The sequence below is a fragment of the Kogia breviceps genome, chromosome 2, assembly GCF_026419965.1.
Source record: "Kogia breviceps isolate mKogBre1 chromosome 2, mKogBre1 haplotype 1, whole genome shotgun sequence".
NCBI lineage: Eukaryota > Metazoa > Chordata > Mammalia > Artiodactyla > Physeteridae > Kogia > Kogia breviceps.
In genome coordinates this window covers 70,373,237-70,398,931 of record NC_081311.1, presented here as the reverse complement: position 1 = coordinate 70,398,931, position 25,695 = coordinate 70,373,237, and the positions used below count along the sequence as shown (strand labels likewise).

General features: G+C 35.3%; 1 protein-coding gene across 10 annotated transcripts in view; it reads right to left on the bottom strand.

Annotated features, from left to right (window-relative positions):
- Positions 1 to 25,695, bottom strand: part of JMJD1C (jumonji domain containing 1C) — a 315,663-nt gene that overhangs the window by 68,282 nt on the left and 221,686 nt on the right. For 6 of the 10 annotated variants that reach the window (XR_010838961.1, XM_059055378.2, XM_067025530.1 and 3 more), the window contains one exon: positions 4,345 to 4,458. The exons of 3 other annotated variants lie outside the window; for them this stretch is intronic. Coding sequence is in view for 4 of the 7 variants with exons in the window: in XM_067025530.1 (XP_066881631.1) it covers positions 4,345 to 4,458 (114 nt within the window). In the remaining 3 variants the exon portion in view is untranslated. Of the gene's footprint in view, positions 1 to 4,344; positions 4,459 to 8,289; positions 8,883 to 25,695 lie in introns of those variants that run through there. One more of the 10 variants, XM_067025527.1, reaches the window with a different exon arrangement.

Sequence of the window (25,695 nt, the reverse complement as noted above, 5' to 3'; positions counted from 1 at the left end):
CGCCTGCCACAGCTAGAGAAAGCCCTCGCACAGAAACGAAGACCCAACACAGCCATAAATTAATTAATTAATTAATTAAAAAAAAAAAACTAACTTAGGGATATTCTCAAACTGCAGACAAAAAATTTACAATCAATGATGGAATGTGGTTCAAAAGAGACTCCAACTGAAAAAACAACTTTCTCACTGAAGGAGCATATAGCAATGATAAACAGATCTGACACAGTTCAGACACTTTCATTAAATAAAAACTCTTCTCTGTTCAAGTCCTTAATCAATCTTTAGTCTAGGAACTAAGAAAATACTCAGGTTTGTTCCACGCATTCCCTTCAACCAGCAATTCACAGCACATTAGTACTATATCAAGGACATAGTAAAGTAGTTCAATGTCGGTAATTTGCGATGATAGAAACTGTAGTATTAGTAGTCTTAACTCTGAACTTTTAGCACATTATGATGACCAAGAACTTCAAATAGGATCATTCCTTCAGGTCTAGGATGATTCTACCTTATTCTAGGGAAAATACCTCTTTACTATTGCGTTGGCCAAAAAGTTCGTTTGGGTTTTCCGTAAGAAAAGAAAAACCCGAACTTTTTGGCCAACCCAATACAGTGAATTTTAATATACAATAAGATAGACATTGGGTATAATTTTAAGCCAGCACATTCTGCTTCAAACCTTTAATGGTTTTCAACTAGTGCCCTTTGTATTATTCCTTTATTACATTTAAAAGCAAAAAAGGATCGTGATCCCTAGAAAACAGTGGACTAACAAGCCAGACCAACCCAGATTAACTGATATGAGTCATGTACGATTTTCAGGTAAGAAATAATCTCTTCTACATCCTCTATGAGGCAACCAACCTGAAAACTGCAGGTGTGTGCATGGCCAGAAGCCAAAATCCAGGACAAGATGATTTCAAAATCATGCTAAAAGTTCAATGTTCATATTTCATTATCAAACTTTTTTACATGAACTTGATCAAAGCTTCAAATTTTAGTGGAAACTTTTTTAAAACTTCTGTACTCATCCTCCAAAGTAAAGCAACCATACTACAGAAATCATAGTAATTAAAAAAAAAAAAAAATGAAAACTGTAAAAAGCATCTTTAAGAACAAATAATTTGTTTTTTCCTCCTCCTTCCCAGCCAGCTGAGAGACATAGTAGAATCTGAAGAGCTCCCTCCTACTTCCTCTCTTTTTCCCTTCCCCCTTTACTTCAAAGAAAGTTAATTGCAGCCAGGCATGATCAGGAAATCTAAAAGGAGGAAGCAGAAACTCATTTGTGTGCAAAAGGAAGGAAAAAACAGAATTAACAATACCATGGTAGCTGCATCAGCAATGTATTAATATGCATTCATTATATTGTCTATAAAATGTTGATTTGATTTCTCTCCTCATCCAACTTGCTTTCCAAATATTGAAAACTATAATCTATGATGGTTGCACCCTGATCAACCAACCACACGTAACTTAAAAAACTGACCAAATCGCAACTTCTTTTGGTGGTCCAGCAATTTAAGACTCCATGCTCCCAATGCAGGGGGTCTGGGTTCAATCCCTGGTCAGGGAACTAGATCCCACATGCCACAATTAAAAGATCCAGCGAGCCACAACTAAGACCCAGTGTCGATAAATAAATAAATAAATAAATAAATATTTTTTAAAAAGAACAAATCAACTAACTTAATACATGCCATCTGATACTCAATACACTGAAGTCATTCAGAGAGATAAGTGCAAACCAGTGACCTAAAAGTGAAAGGATCTGTAATCTGTTTCCTAACCATTACCTTACAATATATGTTATTGTGATATATTAAAAAATAGGGCTGTACCACTATAAAGGTAACGAAAGGGAGCATACTACTACAGAATAAAATGCGGAGCACTCAAGGAGAAAGATGATGAATGGGAATTCCCACTATAAAACTATTTAAACAGATTCACAGTGAACCATCACTTGTGGGAATTTTTCAAACAAAACTTAGGTGTACTCTATACAGAAAGGCCATTTCCAAAGAAGACTTTTTCCCCATCCCACATAAGAAGTCTACAAAGGACAATTAACACCCAGATTCAGAAGAAACTACCTCATGAAATTTAAAGAAATGAGAAAAAACAGGGAGACCATTTTAAAAACTTGTTCAATTTTCCCCAAACGCCCTTCGACTTACATATGGTTACCCTAAGGTTAAGATTTATCAAGGCACTATTTACAAAATCTATGCCAGGAACAGCTGCCATGTTTAACATGCCAAGGAATTTAATGTACTGTTTGGACAACTGGTTAGAGAAAAGCACTGTGGGATAAAGCCACTCTAATTACATGAACTCTAAAAGTATTTTCTTTATGTACAGTATGTCTATATTTTATAAATTCATTTAAATAAATAACTTTGAAAACCTAGACTAAGCCATCTTCAGTCTCTGGAGTAAATTTTCATTCAAAATATTACAGTAGCTGTCTATAATTTACATACTGGAGAAACTATTTTTATATTTTTAACCTGGTTAAAAAAACATTAAATATAAAAATTAAAATACATACAAAAAAGATTTACTGTATACCATTTATTCCTTCTAAAACTCTTAAGAAACACTAAAATTAAGGTATGCTGGATCCTAAACCAAGTGCTGTTGGTTTAATTCCTTCTGATCTCTGAGAACTGAGAATTCACATTATGTGTGAAGCACAAATGGTTAAAATGTCAAGTGAATCACATCACCTTTGGAAGATCCTATCCTTCTAGGCCAGAGGTCAACTTACCTATACTAGCAGGGAAAATATAAATAGCTAACAAAGACAATCATACAAATCACCAAGTCAAAGACTTTAGCTCTTAAGCCTTTCTTTCTAATTCTTTCAATCACTATAATTTTAATAAACATGTTGCAGAGTTTCACACCACCTGGCAAGAGTTTATTTTTAAAAGTAATTTCTACATAATGATTTCAGTTCTCTAAATCAAATCCAAGCTTCTACAGTGCTAATCAGCAGCCACAGAATTAAAATACTGAGGTGGAAGGTTCCTTTGATTTTTACCTATACTCATCTAGTCTAATTCCCACTAAAAGATTGTTAGAAATGAGACAAATAAGGCTATAGCAAGCTACATGGCATTTACAACTAAAACCAAAACAAATAAAACCGGAGGGAAAAGCTCTAACACCTCCAATATTAAACTGGAACTGCTATGAATTTTTAGCTGTAAATACTGCAAACAAAGAGCAAAAGCTAACAGTACAAAAATGAGGCCATTTAATGAACTATGAAAAATAATGTGAAAAGACAAAAACATAGCCATGTAGACTTCAAAGTAAGAAATAACATTTAATCGAGAGAACTATCATCTACTTTTGGTAGATCTAATAAAAGCGGCACATCACTACTAATTCCCTAAGTACTGTAATTTCACACACAACAAACCACTGCTCATTAACTCAAACTCTTGTTCTTTCCATGGAAACAGTGCCTCTATATTTTACTTTTGAAAAACAGTTAACTATTCTGAAATGAAATAGGAGTATTGACTTTCAGCTCTATTAAAAAAAAGAAAGTCAAACTAGTTCACTCATACTTTCTTTCAAGGCACTTATTATATTATCTTAAACATTTAAGTAAAAAACACCTATAAAATATACTGATTTAATTCAACCTAAAATCCAAATATACAAAGAAAACAAACTTCTGTGCATTTTCACTTCAACCTTAAAAAATTAATTGATAGAACTTAACTGGAGATTTTAAAAAACATTTAGCTTACTACTTTTGATATGAGTTTCTTTACATGATTTAAATCTAAAAACCTAGGAGAGAACGTTTTTTCCAATTAAGTGTATTTGTATTTAAATTGCAACAACTGGGAATTAAAATTTAGAAACTGAACAATTCAATTAATGACAACCTAAAGGAAAATTCCCACTTAAAAAGAAAATGAATGACTATTATGCTAAACTGATATGAATGTATATAGTAAACACTAATCTCATTTAATTACATTAGTTGACTCAATTCTTAACCTTTAGAGCTGGAGACAAAGCTAATTTATACTAATATCTAACCAGTTATTTTCTAACAATGAACATTAGTTAGAATGGCAGGGACTTTTATTTTGCTCACTTGTGCATGTGACAGGATGCTGGCTGGCTCATAGTTAAGTTTTCGGTATATATTTGTTGACTGGATAAATGCATCATTTATCCTATAATCAAAATTTATCAGATGCACTGGGTTTCGTATACACCTTGATGTTAGCTAGAATTGAATATTCTAAAGAATATCTGAATATCAGTGAAGTTTAGTGAATAGTTAATTTTTAAAAGCAACCTAAAATTTCTTACCTGGTAGGGCTGAAAGGCACTATCTTCAGTTAAAAAATCCAGTTGCTTATCTACAAGGAATTCTACTGCAGTGATTGAACTGGGTATACTTTTTTCAACCAGGGGTTTGAAAGTCTGGTAAGAGAAAAAAAAAAAAAATTCTAATGGTTATTTTCTGGATTTTATCCTCAAAATGTGAAGGGGTATATATAAATACAATGTATTAAAGTCATTATCATAATGGTTTTAGGATACCAATTGATATCAGTTTTCATATTATAATCTAAAGTGATGCTTTTATCCATAAAATAGAGTACTTTCTATTTATTTAAAAGAAATGAAGATTTTAAGAAATGATATGAAAAAATTCCAGTATAAGTCCCAGTTTATTTTAAAAGAGGGATATAATCAAATATACATGTGTATAAAAATTTCTAATATAAAAGAGAAATTGCTTCTGAAAAAGTAAACTGGGTAGGAGAGCATATTACCCCAACTCTTTAAAATATTGTATTATTCTTTATAAAACAGAGTAGTTACGATTTACATGTGTAATTTTTTTCCTAGCTCACTCACATCAAGAAGGATTTTAAATGATCAGGATGCATCTGGTCTTTTAACTCCACCCCGTGTACTACTCATCCCCGCCCCCGCCCCAAGCACAAATAAAAATCCAGCTGCTTCAGTAAGAGCGGCATGGGGGAAGGGTGTAGGAAAAGAAGAGGGAGGTAAGAAGTATTACACAAAACCGACCTTTCAGTAAAGTCTCTCCATATTTCCACTATTAAAAAACAAAACAAAACACAGGCGGGGAGGCGGGGGGGGGGGGGGGAATCCATGGTCATTTGATTGTTTTAAAGGAGACTCAACTTTTACATAAAGAAATTTACTCATACGGGTGGGGGTGGGAGTGAGCGAGGCAGGAGAGGAAGAGGAAGGAAGGAAATAAAGGTACTATATATGCAATCACAATCACTTTCGAATAGAAGCAGTCTGAATGAAAACCAAGTACATTATATCCATGATACTGCTTTAAAACTTAAAAAATGAAAAGAATATTCCACCATCTTAAAAACATAGTGGCTTTACTATGAAAGAATCTAAGTTTGGAAAATGAAATAAACAAGGAACTAAGTTGCTAAACAACCTACATCACATGGGGAAATCTTTCTTGCTACAGGCAACTTCTGCAACCATTTGGATGTAAACCAAAGCTTTCCGCACAGACAGTAAAAATCCCCAGGAGAGCCAAAGCCACTGTATTTACCCTCCCTTCTCTTATTTATGTCTTAAAGAAGTCTAACATCTTACTAATCACAAAACACTCTGGAGAAAAACTCTTCAAGATTTTTAATGCAGAATGGCTCTTAAGCAGTTAATTTCTCTATTTAAGAAATTCTTTTTAAAGCTTTCAATTCGATTCATTGAGTCTGTGTTTTGAAAAAGCTAAAAACAGAGGAATAAATATTTTAAACATGCCTTTTTTCCACACTATTCACACCATGAACGAATAAATGATATCTTCTTTCACAAATTAACATGAAAAAATTCTCTTACACCTCCGCTTATTTTCAGTATTTATGATTAGAAAACCTAATCACAGTAATATCCTCCCCCTCCCATGTCCCAGGGCTAACCTTTTAAGTACTACATATGTATCAAAAGTATTTTTATTTGGGTGAGAAATTACATTTTCAAAACAGACATTCCCCCATTATTTAGCTATCTCCTGCTACTGTTGCCATCTAGCATTTTCCATTTACCACAACTAAATTCCTTAGTGTAATATGTAACATTTTCATATTATATCTTTGTTTAGTTTTTAGTAAACTAGGAAACACTGGCACCTTCTCAGGAGAACTTTTAATCCTTGAACTTTATCAAATGCTCTATTTCTTTTTAAACAGTACCAAGTCAGATCAACTTGGAAAGGTTAACAAAAAGGTCTACAAAAGGTATTATCTAAGTGGCTAAAGATACAATTCAATTAAGTAGGATCTGGGAAAAAAGTAAACTTCTCCAGTCTGGAGTGCCTCTTTCTTACGCAAATAATACAGGTGGTTTGCATTTCCTATGAGAACTAGTCATTTTATAATATGAAAAACATTCTTGTGAAGAGAACCTCTCAGAACTCAGCTTTTTAAGGCAGGTCACAGTTCTAAGGGTAAATTTCAACAGGCCAATTTATCATAATTTAAATTACTGAGTTAGAAAAAACAAAGGTTTAGTTTTCTAGGCTAAAATAAAGAATTTCTCATCTTAGGGTATCTAATTGAAAGCCACTGGTAGAATTTAGCTATCAGAAATGTTAAAAGACTGGTTTATAATGGTCTATTTCTGATACATGAATACTTATAATAACCATGTACAAATGCAAGTCAGAAGTATACCATGCTTCTTAAATATTAGCAAACAGGGCCACGACCTGCACATTTTACAATGTGCAATTACTTTTAAACTACAAGTATGTCCCCACAAGTGCCGATAAATACTTTTATAGTATTTGTTAAAGAAATGTTTTAATATGTACTAAACAAGCAACCCTAAAAATATGCGACTGTTCGTACTTTATGGAAAAATTAAAGACAAACAACATATAAAACTAAGAGTTAAAATACATCCTGATTCCCTAAAATGGCAAGTCAATGATGTAACCATTATTAACTTTTGTATCCAAGTCAAACACATCCATTTCAAAGACATATTTAGCTTAAAAATAAAAAATATTTAAATAAAAGCGAATGGATCCTACAGATTTTTACGTAGTATTTCATGGGTCTAGGTGCACTGGAATGTAAAGAAACTAGAACTCATGCATAGCTAAGTAATTCAAGACTCTAAAGATATACCATTCTATGAGGAACTTCCACAGCCTAAGGGGAAGCAAGGAGCTACCATCTGATGAAAGTCACAGTAGAATATGGCCCTAATCATAAAAAGACTATTATTCTAATGCTGAAAAAAGCCTTTGAAAATCCAAATTAAAATTATCAATTAAACAAAACACTTTTTCAATTTTATTAATGGATTGGGAGTTCTTTTCAGGTCCTTTGTCTTTGTTAACTGTATTTTAAAAATAGTATAAAGCCAAAATAAATACTTAGTTGAGAGCCTGCATTTCTAGTAGGGCCTACACCACGCTATAGGAAGAATGCTTAGAACAACTGTATCCTGTTTGGGGCTCCATGCTGCACCACATTCCATTCACATGAGGAAGAGGCGAACAGATGAGCCCTCCTCAAAAAACATTTTTAAAATAAATCAGCTACAGTTCTCAAACATAACTCAGCTGGTCAAATAAACCATGTTAAAGCTCATCATTTAACATTTAATTGGAAATTCATGGAGTGTATGTCTACAGTCTGAGTTTCTAACAATCTCCAGTTAACATTTAACAATTCCTTTTCCAAGTGAAAAAAAATAAGGCTCATTGACTACGAAAATCTGATATAAATCTCCCTAAAGGAATACTAAAGCAGAAAACAATCTAGGATACATCTCAGAAGTCAAGGTTTAGTGTTAAAAAAAAAAAAAAAAAAAAAAAGACTGGAGTGACTCGAAAGAACAAAAGTCCAAATTCCCACCCAAGCAGGTCTATTGAAAAACACGATACTGTTAGAAAACAAGTTGGGGGTGGGGACAAGAATACACCACAGAAGAAAACCCTCACAAAACAAACACCCCTACCTTCCCTTAACAGATTATATTCTAAAACCCTAATCTAAAACATTTCTGCTATAATACTTTAAACAACTGAGCTCTTTTTAAAATCTTTACAGTGTTATGAAATTACTACATACACAATAAATCTCTTCCTAAACAAATGAAATCGTTAAAAATTCTTAAAACTAAGAACACTAAGGCTGGATCTATAAAAGACAGTGACCTTAATTCCTAAGGTTGAGACGCAAAACCAAATGTAAATTAAGACAAAAGAAAAAGTAAGCAGAAAAATACAAACCGTACTTTGTTCTTGAGAATTTTAAAGTATCTTTAAATCTCATATATCCACGACAAGGCTTTAAAGGTCAAGAAGTATTGCTGACATTTCCATTTTGTTCTTGAGCAGTATTTTTTTTAATCTAGCCTAAATACTTCTTAAGTCTTAAAAAATCACAGGCAAATGTCTCTCAAACCAAGCATTTCTAAGCTTACTTGCAGCGTCGTCATTGTATAGTAAGAAAAGCCAAGACCACAGAACGAAGCAGAGGCTGTAACCTAACAAGTCTCCGACGACCAAATGACGATTTTCTGTCTGCTCTGCCTCGGTCCTGGCAGTGATGAGGATTACAACTCGCTCTTTGTCATCAGCACTGTGGTGTTAACGACTAAGAAATCCTGCAGCTGAAGCACTACTGCATCCTCCGATCTGGGTCAGGATAATTTCTCCCGAGGTCGCTTACATAACCAGTAAGATACTCCAAATAGAGAGAACAGCCATCCATCAGCTAGAGAAAGCCTTTTCCCACTGTACTCTGTGTCTGCGTGGAAACACACTGCAGTAGCTTCCAACAGTGCAGACACCCAAATGAGAACGACTACTTGGCTTAGGGCACACTGAGAGAAGGGAAGAGGCGGTGCTCTGTAAACTGTAACTAATCCTCCGTCACAGGTGCTGATGGAGTCACTTCCAGCACGAGTCACATTACTGGTGATTACTCATTTGGCTGCGCCATAGAGACTGGCTCATAATTTTAACAGACAAAGACAGACTAGTGGCGAGACTGAGAGCTCAAGTTTACTGTCTCCTTCATAAAGCCAATGCAAATACAAAGTTTTTGCTTCAAAGATTTACCAAGGGGAGAAAGTGCAGAAAACAAGTAATGTGTAAATATCTCTCAAGCTGGAAAAAATAAAGCATAACTTTAAACCATCAAAAATACTTTCAAGTGTGTTTTCAAGTAAAGAATTTATTTTTAGTTTAATCATTTCTCCTTAGAAATATACTGATATTTTTAAAAACGCAGGGAAGAGAACAGTTTAACATTTCTGGAGTAATAATCTAAGTTAAATCAAATGACATAACCAACAATCTCACTGACACTTTACTCAAAGGAAAAACGAACTGGTAATATTTATTTTGGCAGATTAAAAAATATTCCTGAAACATTTTCATTGTTTACAAAAATAATTTAAATAGTTTATAGTTATAAAAACCTATAATGGCCACACATGGCTACTGAGCACCTGACATGTGATTAGTCTGAATTGAGATGTGTGCTGTATGTATAATAAACACACTGAATACGAAAAATGTCAGATATCTGCAAGTGCAAGAAAACATTCACTTTTTTTTTTTTTTTGAGGCAATGAATACGACTTTATTTGGAAAGCCGGCAGACCAAGAAGGTGGCAGACTAGTGTCTCTGAAACACCATCTTCATTCACCTATTTTTTAATGATGTTTGTGAATGGTCTCTTATTATAAATTTGTCCCAATGTTAGGTATCTCAATTTCAATAAATTTAAAAATTTACACTGATTTTTAAAAATACCACACACACAACCGTTTTATCAAATTATGTTAAAAGAAAAAACTTCCAGCCACCAGCCAATGCCCTGTCCCTTTAAATCTATTCCAGATGTATCAATTTCATTTCAAAAAAACATCAGGTTAACTACTGAAAAGCAGATATTTTAAATTTAGTCTATTATGGATTGCACTTAAAATCTCAATCAATCCTGTTTTAAGGATGAAAGAGAGGGGTAATGATTATTCAAAGAATGTTAGTAAAGGGACTTCCCTGGTGGCACAGTGGTTAAGAATCTACCTGCAATGCAGGGCACATGGGTTCGAGCCCTGGTCCAGGAAGATCCCACATGCCGTGGAGCAACTAAGCCCGTGTGCCACAACTACTAAGCCTGCGCTCTAAAGCCCTCAAGCCACAACTACTGAGCCTGCATGCCACAACTAAAGTCCACTCGCCCTAGAGTCCGAGCTCGGCAACAACAGAAGCCACCGCAATGAGAAGCCCATGCACAGCAGCGAAGAGTAGCCCCTGCTCGCCGCAACCAGAGACAGCCAGCACACAGCAACGAAGACCCAACGCAGCCAAAATATAAAATACAGCATCCCAATAATTCATTCATAATTAATTACTTAAGACGTGAACATAAAACATATATGGAATTAAAAGAATTCAATGTAATGTAATTTTTCAGAAAAACAACTGGAGTAATATGGCAGTCTTATTCTGAGCCACAAACAACAAAGAAACTCAAATGTTTGATTCAGGTTATTACATTATAAACTATCAAATTTTAAATACACATCATACTACTTTTCTACAATTTATTGTACATTAGAGAATGAGTTAAATATTTCACAAGACTCATCTTACAATCTCACATAAATTCAAGTTTGACTATATGTGTTGTTATAAACTTAAAAACATGTCTGTTCCTCAAGTACTATTAGTCCCCTACAGAATCAAACAGCATTAAGACCTACACTTAGCTAACAATCCAAATGCCACAGTATTTATATATTGCTAGTGATACATAATTTAATAATTTTTATAAAATCAAAATAATTAATGTCAATACTGAAAAACCATTCACTTTTATTTCATACTACATCAGAGGTGCATTAAAGTTAGATGCTTCTCCATTGATATAAATACTACATAGTTGATTCTTAATGCAAATAAAGGGTACAAGTGCAACTAGCTGTAAACCATAAATATCTTTTTAATATTTAAATTGGCCTTAATAAATATTTTTATAAATATATGAATGTGAGTTTGGTCTGGTACGCTGGCAAATTTCTAACACAAATAAAAATAGTGAAGTAACAATACAGAGAAACCACTTGGTAGCAAGCGTTAAGTTGCTCAGCTTTTACATCAAGTCTCCTTAATTCTCTCTTGTTCTTAGAACTCATAAGGGATGGTATTAAATATCACCTTTCAGACAGCAAAAAGCACCAATTTGAGGCGAGCAGCATTTCAGTCCTTTAAACTGGTTCCTTAATGAATTAAGGAAGGAAGTTGAAGAGCTACTGTTAAAATTTTTTTTTCTTTCTTTTCTTTGGTTGGGTAAAAGGTCTTTTCTGGCAGCTAAACCAGGCTGGAGGAAGAGGAAACTACTCCAGTTACTGCCCAGAAATACACATCTCTGACTTCCTTCCTTTTTAGCTGGTTTCTAGGTTACAAGCTGAATAAGTCAACAGAGGTGAGAAAGTAAACAGAGGCTTAAAAGGAAGGCAACACTGTATGGCTATCTGAAGAAAATCTGTTCCTTCCAATAACTGTAGAACCTTTTTACATGTAATTAAGAGTTAAACTAGCATTTTAGTCCCATTTATCTTGCTATGAAAGAAATAAATGCCTCATCTTTATAGATATGGAAGCCTAAATAAACAAGTGGATTTCTCCAAGTATACAGACTTTATAAAAAACCCAAAAACCTCTAAGTTTCAGTGGCTTAGCATTTTAAGTATTTCTTTTTTAGACATAAGGATAGGAAAACAAGAGAAACAACAGTAGTTAAAAGAGGATTTGGACTTGATATGGCCTTATTTGAAGGCTGACTAGATTCAGGAAAATACTTTTCAATATGCCCTATTGCCCTATAAATCTATGAAAGTATATAATCAAATGTGTAACTCTCACATCATGGTAATGCCCAAATGATTAACTTCTTCACATTAATAAATTCATGTAGATCTTCCAGGCACTGCAAAGGTTATGTAGCAGTTTCGTACCTTCAATAGACCATGAAGTTCCAAGAGGATTTCCAGATGATACAGATGTAATCTTGATTTTTAAACTCTCTTCTCTCTCTTAAGCATGCAGGACGTTCATTCAACCAATATGTACGGGATGTCTTGAATCAGTGCACTTTTCCCCCCTTTCTTACCTATATCCTTGATAACTGCCCCAGTCATAAGAGGAAAGTTGTGCAACAACAGAATGTGTTCATTTTTTAACTTGGTAAATATCACATCATAGGTTCTATGACATACAATTGACTAAGAAAAATCACTGTTGATAACACAAAAACACTACACAAATAGTCTCTGTGTCTGAATAAGCATTATGGCTGAATTCAGTGTCCTTTCTTTTATTTTTTCCTTCTAGTCTTTCTGAATACTAATAAAGCACATACTCTAACTCCAGAGTAGTTTTATCAGTTTGTCATACCTAGGACTTCTCTTTCAGAATCTCCCTGATCAGTCTTTCTTCCTCCCAATATTATGAGGTTTCACTTAAAGTCATCCCTCTGGATCTGTGAGGGATTGGTTCCAGGGCCCAGGAGGACATCAAAATCCTTGAAGGCTAAAGTCCCTTATATAAAATAGCATAATATTTGCATATAACCTACCCACATCTTCCAATAAACTTTCAATCATCTCTAGATTACTTATAATACTCAGGCTCAGCGGCCATGGCTCACTGGCCTCGCTGCTCCGCGGCATGTGGGATCTTCCCGGACCGGGGCACGAACCCGTGGTTCCCTGCATCGGCAGGCGTACTCTCAACCACGGCGCCACAAGGCAAGCCCTCAAGTTTTGTTTTTGAGAATTTTCTGGAATTTTTTCTTCTGAAAATTTCCACGGTTGATTGCATCCTCAGATGCAGAACCTGCAAATAGGGAGGGCTGACTGTACTTTTCTTTCTCTACAACTTCACAGGTGTGTGCCACTGTGATAACCAATTTTTCTTTCCACAAATAATTCCAAACTATATTTTTAGACCTAAATTTTCATCTTCTAACCTGTATTTTATACTGTTACTAGTTACTAGGACACAGCCATACTTGTACCCTGTCACCACATAAAGCCAAATATGATGAGAATTAAATACTTAACCTTCTTTCCTAAGTTATTCATGTTTCTTTCAAAACCACTAGAAATATTATCACTACAACTTCAGAAGTAGTTACCTCAAAATTCATTAATACAGAAATCATGCTTGATGATTTACTTTGGTTCCCTTGCTCATATTATAATATTCTGAATACCTGATATTTTTCCTTTAAACCTGTCAATAATATGTTTGTTTGGTTTTTTTTTCCCGGTATGCGGGCCTCTCACTGTTGTGACCTCTTCCGTTGCGGAGCACAGGCTCCGGACACACAGGCTCAGTGGCCACGGCTCACAGGCCCAGCTGCTCCGCAGCATGTGGGATCTTCCCGGGCCGGGGTACGAACCCGTGTCCCCTGCATCGGCAGGTGGACTCTCAACCACTGCGCCACCCGGGAAGCCCAATATGTAATTTTTAAATACATTATTCCGTGACTTTAATATGACTTTGATAAAAATACCAATAAGATTTTTTGGAAGTAGACAAATCAAATTTATGGAAAAGCAAATATAATCAGAAAAGTTCTAGAAAGAAAGAAAAGAAAAATACAAATCAGTAATAGGAAACTAGCCCTAAAAGATACAACAAATTTCAATGCTCTAATTAATACAACAATGGGAAACTAGAACATACATAAATAATCATCAATGGATAGTTTTAAAAGTCCCAAAATAGCAGCAGGTAAGTACAGAAATTGAGTGTAAAATAAAGGTGGATTTTCAAATCCGAGGGGGTAAAATGAGAAAGAGAAAATTTAATACAAGAAAGATAGCTGTTAAAATAGAAATGGAACTTTAGAGATTAATCTCATTTTTACAAAGGAAGAAATGGACATTCAGAGAGATTAAGTGATTTTTTTCATCAAAATACTTGTTTGTAGAAGCCCTGGGACTAGAAACTGGATTTCCTAATTCATAGCTGAATGAATGATTTTTACGTTGTAAGATGGTGTGAAACAACCATATTGTTTTCATGCTTGTTGCCAGGAGGCAGCAGAGAGCTAAGTGTTTTGCTATCTGCTGAATAAAACTTTAAACTTAAAATGGAGGAAACTGAAACTAGAAGAAAATGCAAAATTATATACTACCAAGGAAAAGAGGTAGAACATAATAAACTTATCTATTTTTAATATGCTTTACTGACACATGTCACCTATCAGAAAGAAGAAACAACCAGGATTAGGTAAACCATTCAACATAAAGGAGTTTCTAAAGCTATATTCTGAAAAATACCATTTGAGAAGACAATAAAACACTAAGAGTTAAAAGAAAAAGCAAGTTTAATTTAATTCCTATTTTGTCACTATTATTTCTATCAAGAAAAAATATTTTTTAATGTAGAAAGTATAAACTAGGGATTAAAAATAAACTAAACCATAAAAAACAGATATAGGATCCTTTTTGCTTTGTTTCAAGAAACAACTAGTTTTCCTTACAAATAACATAATTACATTAGAGAATAATTTGGAAAACAAAAGAAATGGGTGAAGAAAAGGATCCCATGGTTCTAACCATGAACTGAGCCAGTTAAGCATGTAATTGCACTTTGGGCCTTTTTTCCACAAGTATGTATATTTGTTACCAAGTTTTAAGGCACATGTAATTTATAAGTTGCTCATTTCACTTAGCTTTTTGTTGTTGTTGTTGTTGTTGTGCCACATAGCTTGCAGGATCTTAGTTCCCCAACCAGTGACTGAACCCAGGCCCCTGCAGTGAAAGCACAGAGTCCTAACCACTGGACCTCCAGGGAATTCCCCACTTACTACTCTTTTCATGTTATTACATTGCCATCGTTTAAAATAGCTATCTAATGAATACTTAAGCAAATGAACATTAAGTTTATTACGCCTTTTCTCAGTGTTGGATATTTAGGCTTTCTTCACTTCTCTACTATTACAAAAATAATAGGAAAATCTTCATGCTTTTGTTAAACAACCAAAATTCTAAGTTTAGAGGGTTCAAGTAAATTACATGTTAGAATATTAAATTGACAGATATAAACTCAGAGCCATTACTGGCAATCTTTGAAAAGAACCATGACATTATCAAGATATTAGAGAGAAGTATCTATTAATATTTATAAAGGAGGAAAGGGGCAATTTAGAAAAAAACTACATGCTAGTAAATGAACTCCAGCAAAACTCTAAGATGGATAATTAGAATCATGAAAAAGCAAACAAACAAAAAAAACCCACACAGTGATAAGAGCCAAATATATTCATTGAGAGTAATTTGTCCTTTAATAAAAACAAAGGTTACTTTTACCAAGAAAATCTGCAATAGGTAAGTCAATGAAATATGGGCTAGATGACAGTTCTTGGTACATTTGTACCTAGTTAAACAGTACTGAATAATAGTACTGCTTTTAACCTATAACATAGCCATCTCTTCATCTTTGGTCTTACACACTAACACTTGAAGGCTATCTTTATTTGCAAATTAATAAATGACAGAATGATTCTAAAATATATCTCACAAAAAATGCAATTAAGAACTAGATTACTCCCAAAGTTAATAATCAAAAGGTTAGGTTCTATTTTCAGGTTGAAAAAATCAACTACATAGGTAGACTGTAAGGGAGATCTAGCTTCCTAGAAATTCATATGAAAGAATCCTGGAGGATTTCAAGACACTAAGCCAACAGAAGTCATGTATTTTTTAAAAAGAGAGGACAGAGTGGTGACAAATTAAATTTTGACACAAAGTACCCAGACCAAGGGAGGTGGTCCCTTTAGATTTTGCACTGGTCATACCATCTCTGAATACCTTGTTCAATTTGGGACATCATAATAGAAGAGGAACAATTACAAACTGAGATGTGTCGACACTTAAAAATCATGAATTATTAGGATCATTTGAAGGAACGGAGGAGAGCAAACAATAATTAACTATGTACAATTATTTAAAGGGTTGGGTAATTTGAAAAGGAAGAAGCTTGTAAGTAAAATTTCCATGAAGGCCAATTCTAGCTCAGCACAAAGAATGTACAAATTTTTAATAATTAAACACTATCAAACCAAGGGAGACTTACTCATGAAGTAGTGAGCTTCCAATAACAAGAAGCAATCAAGAAGAATCTGGATGAAAACTAATTTGGCAAGCTTGTCACTGAAGGATCCCATTTCTGGCTTTGGCAAGGGGTTGTTTATGAAATATCAAAGATTTTTTTCCAATTCTAAGATTCTAATACTGTATTCATTAAGCAATTTAATGTTTAAGAGCAAAGCGATGATAAACAAAATTAAACCAAACTTTCCATAAACACTGCTACTATTGCTTTTGCATATAAGAAAGCATAAAGGGCTTCCCTGGTGGCGCAGTGGTTGAGAATCCGCCTGCCGATGCAGGAGACACGGGTTCGTGCCCCGGTCCGGGAAAATCCCACATGCCGCGGAGCGGCTGGGCCCGTGAGCCATGGCCGCTGAGCCTGCGCGTCCGGAGCCTGTGCTCCGCAACGGGAGAGGCCACAACGGTGAGAGGCCCGCGTATCGCAAAAAAAAAAAAAAAAAAAAAAAAAAAAAAAAAAAAAAAAAAAGAAAGCATAAAAAGAGTACTGCTGAATGTTCATGTATTACTGACATAAGGTGGCAGAATTAAAAGTTAAAAGTAACATCTCCATTTCAGAATAAATAAAGTTAACCAAGACTTGTTCTGCTTGCTAGAAATAACTACATGGGAGACTTTTGTGGCACAGAATTTCTGTAATCCACAGATCCTTCATCTCTTACGTTGAAAAAGTAAATGTAATTTTGTGAGAAAAATATTACAAAATTAAATCTACTCAACCATAAATGCAAAGCATGTGTTAAAATGCAAATAATCACAAAATCACAGAAGAAATTCAAAGTTAAGCTAAATAAAATATTTAAAAATACTTTTTCCAATTTTTATTAATCATTTCACTGCTTGTACTCTTGGAAACTTGAATAGGATATCTATTTCTTTATTGGTTTTGTTCATTTGTCTGGCAAACATCTGTTTCTTGTGCAGCACAAGTCAGCAAAGCCTCTACAATTATTTCCCCATTATTTCCTTGTTTGTCAAAATCTCTGATGATGTCAGCAACAATCTGGAAGCGGAATTTTTCAACTAACAAGGAGGATTCACAACTTCCATTAAGTATAATAGACTAGCTATTTTGGTTATTTTAAAAATTAATACATTTTAGGTGATAATGATCCATATGCTAAGTAGTATTTAGATTCAAAATATGGTAATACCAAAGTTATAAAAGTTTCAAGCATATTTTGTTACGTATTATAACTTATGCCAACATTTTGACAGGCCTGAAATAACAAAGTACTAACTACAATGCCAAGTTAAAAGGCTACAATGGAAGAGAGAACTTCACATAAAGACTTTGGCACTAAAGTGTTTTCTTTGAATTACTAACAAATTATGATTCATTCAAAATGAACTTTCCTTCCCTTCTAACATATTACAAGACAACTGAAAGTTTATACTGGAAAAAAACCCACAAAAACAAAACAAAAACCCCCAGAGAAAACGAATACCCATAACCTAATTTCAGGTCAATAACCACTAATATAATTTTGCCACACTTCCTTTAAAGGAAATCCCTCCCCTGGAAAGCTCTGTTTTCTGAATTTAGGTCAGTTCCTGTTTCATTGAGGACATCTCCCTCTAAGGGGATGAGGCAACAAAAGTCCTAAGGCTAAGTGGGGAGGGAAAAAGCTAAGGCCCATTAGTGATGCCCAGAAGCCTTGCTTAAAGTTTATCTCTGTAGAGAGAGAGGAAAGTTTCACAATTAGACTCTTCATGGATAATAGATTCCTTCCAGGATCTTAGTTTCCTTCAAAGTTTCAGACAGCCTGTAAGCAGTCTGGACAAATAAACTTCTTTGGGACTCCTGTGGATTCAGTAGTGTTTCATAGCTTTTCAAACAGTTGTTTTCTCCTTAGGGATCTGAAAACTTCCCTGCATTGACCACTGACCACCTGTTTTTAGGAGCTTTTTAAAGTAGAAAAATTTTTCCTGATTTCAGGAATCCTTAGGATCATCTTTCCTTCTTCCCAACACATTTAGGTCAAACTTCGAGCTGTATGCTACTTGGCCTTGGATAACATAAGCATACTCAAAAGGTTACATTATTTAGCTTAAAAAAAAAAAAATCAAACCATTTAAATGGTCATGGAACTATGAATTTTTCTACTCTGATGGGAAGAAATGCTACATAAGGAAGCAACTGCTAAAACACAACAAACTACTGAATGTAACAAAAAAGAAGCAAACACAGATATAGAGAACAAACTAGTGGTTATCAGTGGGGAGAGGGAAGCGGGAGGGGATTAAAGATACAAACCGTTATGTATAAAATAAGCTACAAGGATATACTGTACAACACAGGAAATATAGCCAATATTTTATAATAACTATAAATGGAGTATAACCTTTAAAATCTGTGTTGCAACATATAATATTGTATAACAACTATACTTCAATTAAAAAATTTTTTAAAACGAAGCAATTGCTTATGAAACAGATTTATCAATGGGTCAACTAAAAATGCCTGTGTACTTTCCACTGCCACTTGCTTTGCCAGCAAGGAGGGAGTTTTCTTTACCATTCTCTTACAGTACTGAACTAGATTGAGCTTTGATAAGCTTCATTAAGTTTATTACTACATTAATTGGTAAAGACTCCTGAAAGGTTTACTTTACTTCCAGAGCTTAACGCTGAAGGCACCGTGTTGTTAGCCAAGCCCTAAAACAGTGGTTCTCAAAGGATAGACCTCTGTCCAGCTGCATCAACAGTATCAAGTAACTAGTTTAAAGTGCAAATTCTCAAGCTTCACCCCTACCAGAATCAGAATTTCTGAGAGGTAGGGCCTAGAAATCTGTGTTTTAACAAGTCCTTGGGTAATTCTGGAGCACCTTGAAGTTTGAGAACCAGTGGCTCATAGCAAGTGTTCTTAACCTCTTTGAGGTCAGTGTACTCTCAGAGTCTGATGAAAGCTACAGCCCCCCAGAAACAAGACACATAAAATTTTGCACCACAATTTCAGGGGTTTCCAAGATCATCTGGAGAATCTTCTAAGAATATACATTTCTAAGCTTTAACCCTGATGATCTACTGAATCAAAAACTCAGGGTGGGGCACTTCATTGTAAATATTTTTTTTATTGTAAATATTTTTTTTATTGTAAATATTTTTAAAACTTCATTTTATTTTTTTATTATTTTTTTATTTTTTTACTATTTTTTTTTTTTTGCGGTACGCGGGCCTCTCACTGCCGTGGCCTCTCCCGTTGGGGAGCACAGGCTCCGGACGCGCAGGCTCAGCAGCCATGGCTCACGGGCCCAGAGCGGCATGTGGGATCTTCCCGGACCGGGACACAAACCCGTGTCCCCTGCATCGGCAGGCGGACTCTCAACCACTGCGCCACCAGGGAAGCCCAAAACTTCATTTTAAAAATATTTTCCCCACTGCCTCAACATCTCCACAAATAGGCTATAAAGCACCCTGGCCCAGGTGACCAGGTACACCAGGTTGATAAGGTTGGCCTCCGCCACAAGTTCCCTTTCCTGCCCTCCTCTGACCATGACCTAATAACATTCAAAGGCACCAATGAAATCTTCTTGGCTCTTTCACTTTTACTTGGTAATCCAACCTGACACCCCCAAGAAGAACAATAGCCTACAGGTCCTTGTGTTCTCTCTTGGCTCCCCACCTGCTTGGTTGAGCCTACTCCCTTGTGGCATAGTGACTTTCTCTCTCTAGGACCTCTGAGTATAACAAACTGTTTTCATGTGCCTCTCCTGTGTCTCCTCTTGTGGCTGTACCTCGCTGACCATCAAATAAAAGAATACTGAACCGGCCTAGGAATCCTCAGTTTTAAAATACTATCTGACTTAAATCTGAGGTTCAGTCAGCTTTAAGAACCACTGCTTCAAGGATCCATGAATGTTGGTTGAAAACACCTAGTCTAGAGTGATCATATCTCAGGACAGAGTGCCCCAGTTCAGGTCTTAGATATTCTCTTGACAAATCAGTCTCTTTGTCACTTTGCTAACTCAACCTCCTACTCTCTCAGGAAGTACAGGGTCTTTAAATAGCTTATCAACAGCTCACACTGGAAAGCTGCTCATTCTCAATGTGGAGATGTGAGAATCATGTAGCAATCAATTTCACAAACCAGGTTTTCAAATTCAAATAACCTAGGGCTAGTGGAAGATAAGCTCTTTTGTATTATGCAGAGAGATACCTATTTAAAGATGCCTTGGATTCCTAAAAATATCATGCAGTTAAAGCAGCAGGCTCAGAAAGTGGCAATGCTTCTTCCCTAGATTAAATGGAAAGAGGGAACAGAGCCAAAATAGTAAACAATATAACCACAAAGGTAGTTTTCTCTTGATGCTTAAAAACGATGAGAATTCCAATCGTTGCTGTTCCTTACCTTCTACTCAGTAGGAGGAACACAGAGGAAGTTCCTCAAGAGAAGATATGAAGAGCCAAAAGTATAGTTAATCGTTCAACAAAAAAGATTTCCAAGCTGATTAAAATTGCCTATGAAGCAGCAAAAAAATTTCCCAGGTCACATGGACTATGAACCAAGAATGAATTGGCTTAAGATTGTGACCCAAGGAGGTGAAGGCCCAAAATTACATTACAGTCTCCTATCATGTATGATCAATTACAGCAATTTGGGGGATGTGGGGGAGAAAATGGGGGACACTAAGGTTAATTGTCCTATCCTGACATCTACAAAGCATACATGAAGCTATAATTAAAGGTGCTCATCTTTAGAATGATATCACTTATATGTAGAACCTAAACTATGACACAAATGAAGCTATCTACAAAACAGACTCACAGAAATAGAGAACAGACTTGTGGTATGTACGAAATGGATGGACAACAAGGTCCTACTGTACAGCACAGGGAACTATATTCAGTGTTCTTTGATGAACCATAATGGAAAAGAATATAAAAAAGAATGTGTATGTATGGCTAAATCACTTTGCTGTGTAGCAGAAATTAACATTGCAAATCAACTATACTTCAATTTTTAAAAAGATATATGAAGCATAAAACATTCACTAATAGTGAATCAAGCTCTCAAATTACATACTTTAGTTATTACAAGTTCATGACCATTAATTATTCATCCAGTTAGCAAACATTTGTGCAGCCCCTATGATGTGGTATATATCCACTGTGCATATTACATACAGAAAGTAAGAGTTATCACTATTTTGTTTTCCTTGGCATCTTATCTAGATAATAAAGGAACTAACTGCTCTTGTACAAGGAAATTTTAAAAGAGTAATGTTAAATCCCCAGTTTAGGTTCCAAAAAGCTACTACTTAAGTATGGTGCAACACACACTCCCACCCCATCCCTCACGGGCATGCATTAGTATAATATGTGGTAAAACTTGCTTGGCAGCTTTTGATGCAAAAAAAGCATTAGGGAGTTTTATTCATTCTACAAATATTCACTGGAATATCTACAATGTGTTAAGCATTGTCCCAGAGATTTTGGATGATGCAAAGATGAAGCTAAACAGAAACTGCGTATAAGGCAAGAATGTACTGTGTGATGTGAATGCTACAACTGCTATTATAGAGTGTTCCAAATATATGAATAACAGTCCCAATAGATTGAGATGATTTCAAATGAAAATTAAAGGCATCCCATTCAGAAAGATATAGACGTTAAAATATAAATAATAATAGGTGACGTGGATAGCAAAGGTCTGTCTAAAATCAAGTCATGTTAGGACTGCTTAAAGGAACTGGGAATGTTTAGCCTAAGTCTTTATTATACTTTAATATAAAGGAAAAACTTGACATATCTTGCTCTAGAGCAGAGGATCTCAACCTGGGTTTTTTTTAAAAAGCCTTCAAGGAGTCCAGAAAATCCTTGAAATTATTTGTTAAAAATTTATGAATGTGAGAATTTTTTTTCCCCTGGGAAAAGGGTTCTTGATAGCTTCTATCAGATTTTCAAAGGAGTCCCTGACCCAAAAGATTTAAGAAACAGCGCCTAGAAGATAAACTAGGTTAATATACGGAAGTTGTGTATAGCCAGATTGGGGGTCAATGTTAGGAAAAGCTTTATAACAATTTTAGCTATGCAGTAATGGGGTGACCTGCCTTATGAAGTAGTAATATCTCAGAAAGTAAGCATACCTACTTGCAGAGGGTATTCATTTCTTTTTTTTTTAGTAAAAACATATTTAGTAGTTTACTTACTGATGATTTTTTTTTAAACATCTTTACTGGAGTATACTTGCTTTACAATGGTGTGTTAGTTTCTGCTTTATAACAAAGTGAATCAGCTACACATATACATATATCCCTGTATCTCCTCCCTCTTCAGTCTCCCTCCCACCCTCCCTATCCCACCCCTCTAGGTGGACACAAAGCACAGAGGTGATCTCCCTGTGCTATGCAGCTGCTTCCCACTAGCTATCTATTTTACATCTGGTAGTGTTTATATGTCAATGCTACTCACTCACTTCGTCCCAGCTTCCCCTTCCCCCTCTCTGTATCCTCAAGTCCATTCTCTACGTCTGCATCTTTATTCCTGTCTTGCCCCTAGGCTCTTCAGAACCTTTTTTTTTTTTAAGATTCCATGTATATATGTTAGCATACAGTATTTGTTTTTCTCTTTCTGACTTACTTCACTCTGTATGACAGTCTCTAAGTCCATCCACCTCACTACAAATAACTCAATTTCATTTCTTTTTATGGCTGAGTAATATTCCATTGTATATATGTGCTACATCTTCTTTATCCATTCATCTGTCGATGGACACTTAGGTTGTTTCCATGTCCTGGCTATTGTAAACAGAGCTGCAATGAACACTGTGGTACATGACTCCTTTTAAATTATGGTTTTCTCAGGGTATATGCCCAGTAGTGGGATGGCTGGGTCATATGGTAGTTCTATTTTGAGTTTTTTAAGGAACCTCCATACTCTGTTCTCCATAGTGGCTATATCAATTTACATTCCCCCCAACAGTGCAAGAGGGTTCCCTTTTCTCCACACCCTCTCCAGCATTTATTGTTTCTAGATTTTTTGATGATGATGATTCTGACTGATGTGGATACATCATTGTAGTTTTGATTTGCATTTCTCAAATGATTAGTGGTATTGAGCATCCTTTCATGTGTTTGTTGGCAATCTGTACATCTTCTTTGGAGAAATGTCTATTTAGGTCTTCTGCCCATTTTTGGATTGAGTTATTTGTTTTTTTGATATTGAGCTGCATGAGCTGCTTGCAAAGTTTGGAGATTAATCCTCTGTCAGTTGCTTCGTTTGCAGTGGGTATTCGTTTATGTAGGATGCTCCAACATGAACAGCAAGAGTGTTCAATGTTTATCAAGAGTATTACCAGCTATGGACCTAGAGACTGTCATACAGAGTGAAGTAAGTCAGAAAGAGAAAAACAAGTATCGTATATTAACACATATATGTGGAATCCAGAAAAATGGTACAGATGATCTTATTTGCAAAGCAGAAGGAGAGACACAGACATAGAGAACAAATGTATGGATACCAAGGGGGAAAGGGGGTGGGGGTGGGAGGAATTGGGAGACTGGGAGTGACATATATACACTACTGATACTATGTATAAAATAGATAACTAATGAGTACCTACTCTATAGCACAGGGAACTCTACTCAATGCTCTGTGGACCTAAATGGGAAGGAAATCCAAAAAAGAGGGTATATATACGTATAGCTGATTCATTTTGCTGTACAGTAGAAACCAACACAACATTGTAAAGCAACTATACTTTAATAAAAATTAATTTTAAAAAAGAGTATTACCAGGTAAAATCATTGTTACTTAAGAATTTTCTTTATGGGTAGGACTATATAGCATAATAAAGTGCTGAAAATGTGTGCATGTTGTATTTTTTGGATAACATCTAATTCTGTTCTAGATAACAGGAAAAAATGGGATGTATGAATTCCTAAGATATGATTAGTAAAGAGTGCAAGCATCCTGTGTGGCACATTAGACACAAAAAGAATATACAGAAAGAGAATACATGGAAACACCAAGTAATGTAATCTATTCATTAAGCTCAGATCATGTCACCTACATATTGATAGCTATGTCACCTCTAAAATGGGCATTCACTGGTGACACCCATGATGGTCTTATGTGTCTTTTGCCAAAAATGTAAAAGATGAAAGGAAAAGCTGCTCAGCAAGTCTTTGGTGAATTATACTTGCAGCCAGGCTTAGATACTCCTGCAAAAGTAGGCAAGTATTGAGTCTACCTGGCCCCTTCCCTCCACTGAGTTCCCTGGCTCACATTCAACTCTGGTTCTTATAGTTATGTTATTAGCAGTGAAAGCTGTGTGGCATAACTAGACAAAAGAACTTGGTAAGACTCAGAAGTGAGTGTCACAATCTTTTAACCCCAACTGCACCCTATCCTGAGCATACTAGCCAACCTCTTATCTTTCCCCTTCTTTATTTTAAAAGTTTTAAATAGACTTTATTTCTTAAAGCACTTGTAGGTTCACAGCAAAACTGAGTGAAAAATTCAGAATTCCCATATAGCCCCTATTCCCACACATGCACAACCTCCCCTATTATGAGCATTCTGAAACAGCAATACATTTGTTTTGTTATAATCAATGAACCCACAACTGACACATCATCATCACCAAAGTCCAACGTTTACATTAGGGTTCACTCTTGGTGTTGTGCATTCTATGGGTTTGGACAATGGGTATGACATGTAACCATCATTATAGTGTCACACAGAACAGCTTTGCTGCCCTAAAAATTCTTTGTGCTCTGCATATTCATCCCTCCCCTCCTCCCCACCCCACTGATTTTTTTACGGTCTCCATAGTTTTGCCTACTCAAGAATGTAATATAGTTGGAGTCATACAGTACATGGCCTCTTCAGACTTGCTTCTTTCACTTAGTAATATGCACTGAAAATTCTTCCATGTCTTTTCATGGCTTCATAGCTCATATCTTTTTAGTGATGAATAACATTCTATTGTCTGGGTGTGCCAGTTTATCCATTCATCCTTTGAAGGACATCTTGGTTGCTTCCAAGTTTTCATTACTATAAATAAAGCTGCTATAAACACCTATGTGCAGGTTTTTGTATGAACATAAGTGTTCAGCTCATTTGTAAAATACCAAGGAGCATGATTGCTGGATTATATTGTAAGAATATGCTCAGTTTTGTAAGAAACTGCCAAACAGTATTCCAAAGTGGCTGTATCATTATGCATTCCCACCAGCAATGAATAAGAGTTCCTGTTGCTCCATATTCTTGCCAGCATTTTACTAATACTTCCAATGTTACTTATTAGAAGTATTAATACTTACTAATACTTCCAATATTAGTATTTTGGATTTTTTCCATTCTACTAGGTGTGTAGTGGTTACCTCCTTGTCTAAATTTGCAATTCTCTAATGACATCTGATATTGAACATCTTTTCACATGCATATCTGCCATCTGTAAGTCTTCTCTGGTGAGATGTCTTTTGCTCATTTTTTAACTAGTTGTTTGTTTTCTTATTGTTGAGTTTTAGGAGTTCTCTGTATATTTTGGACAA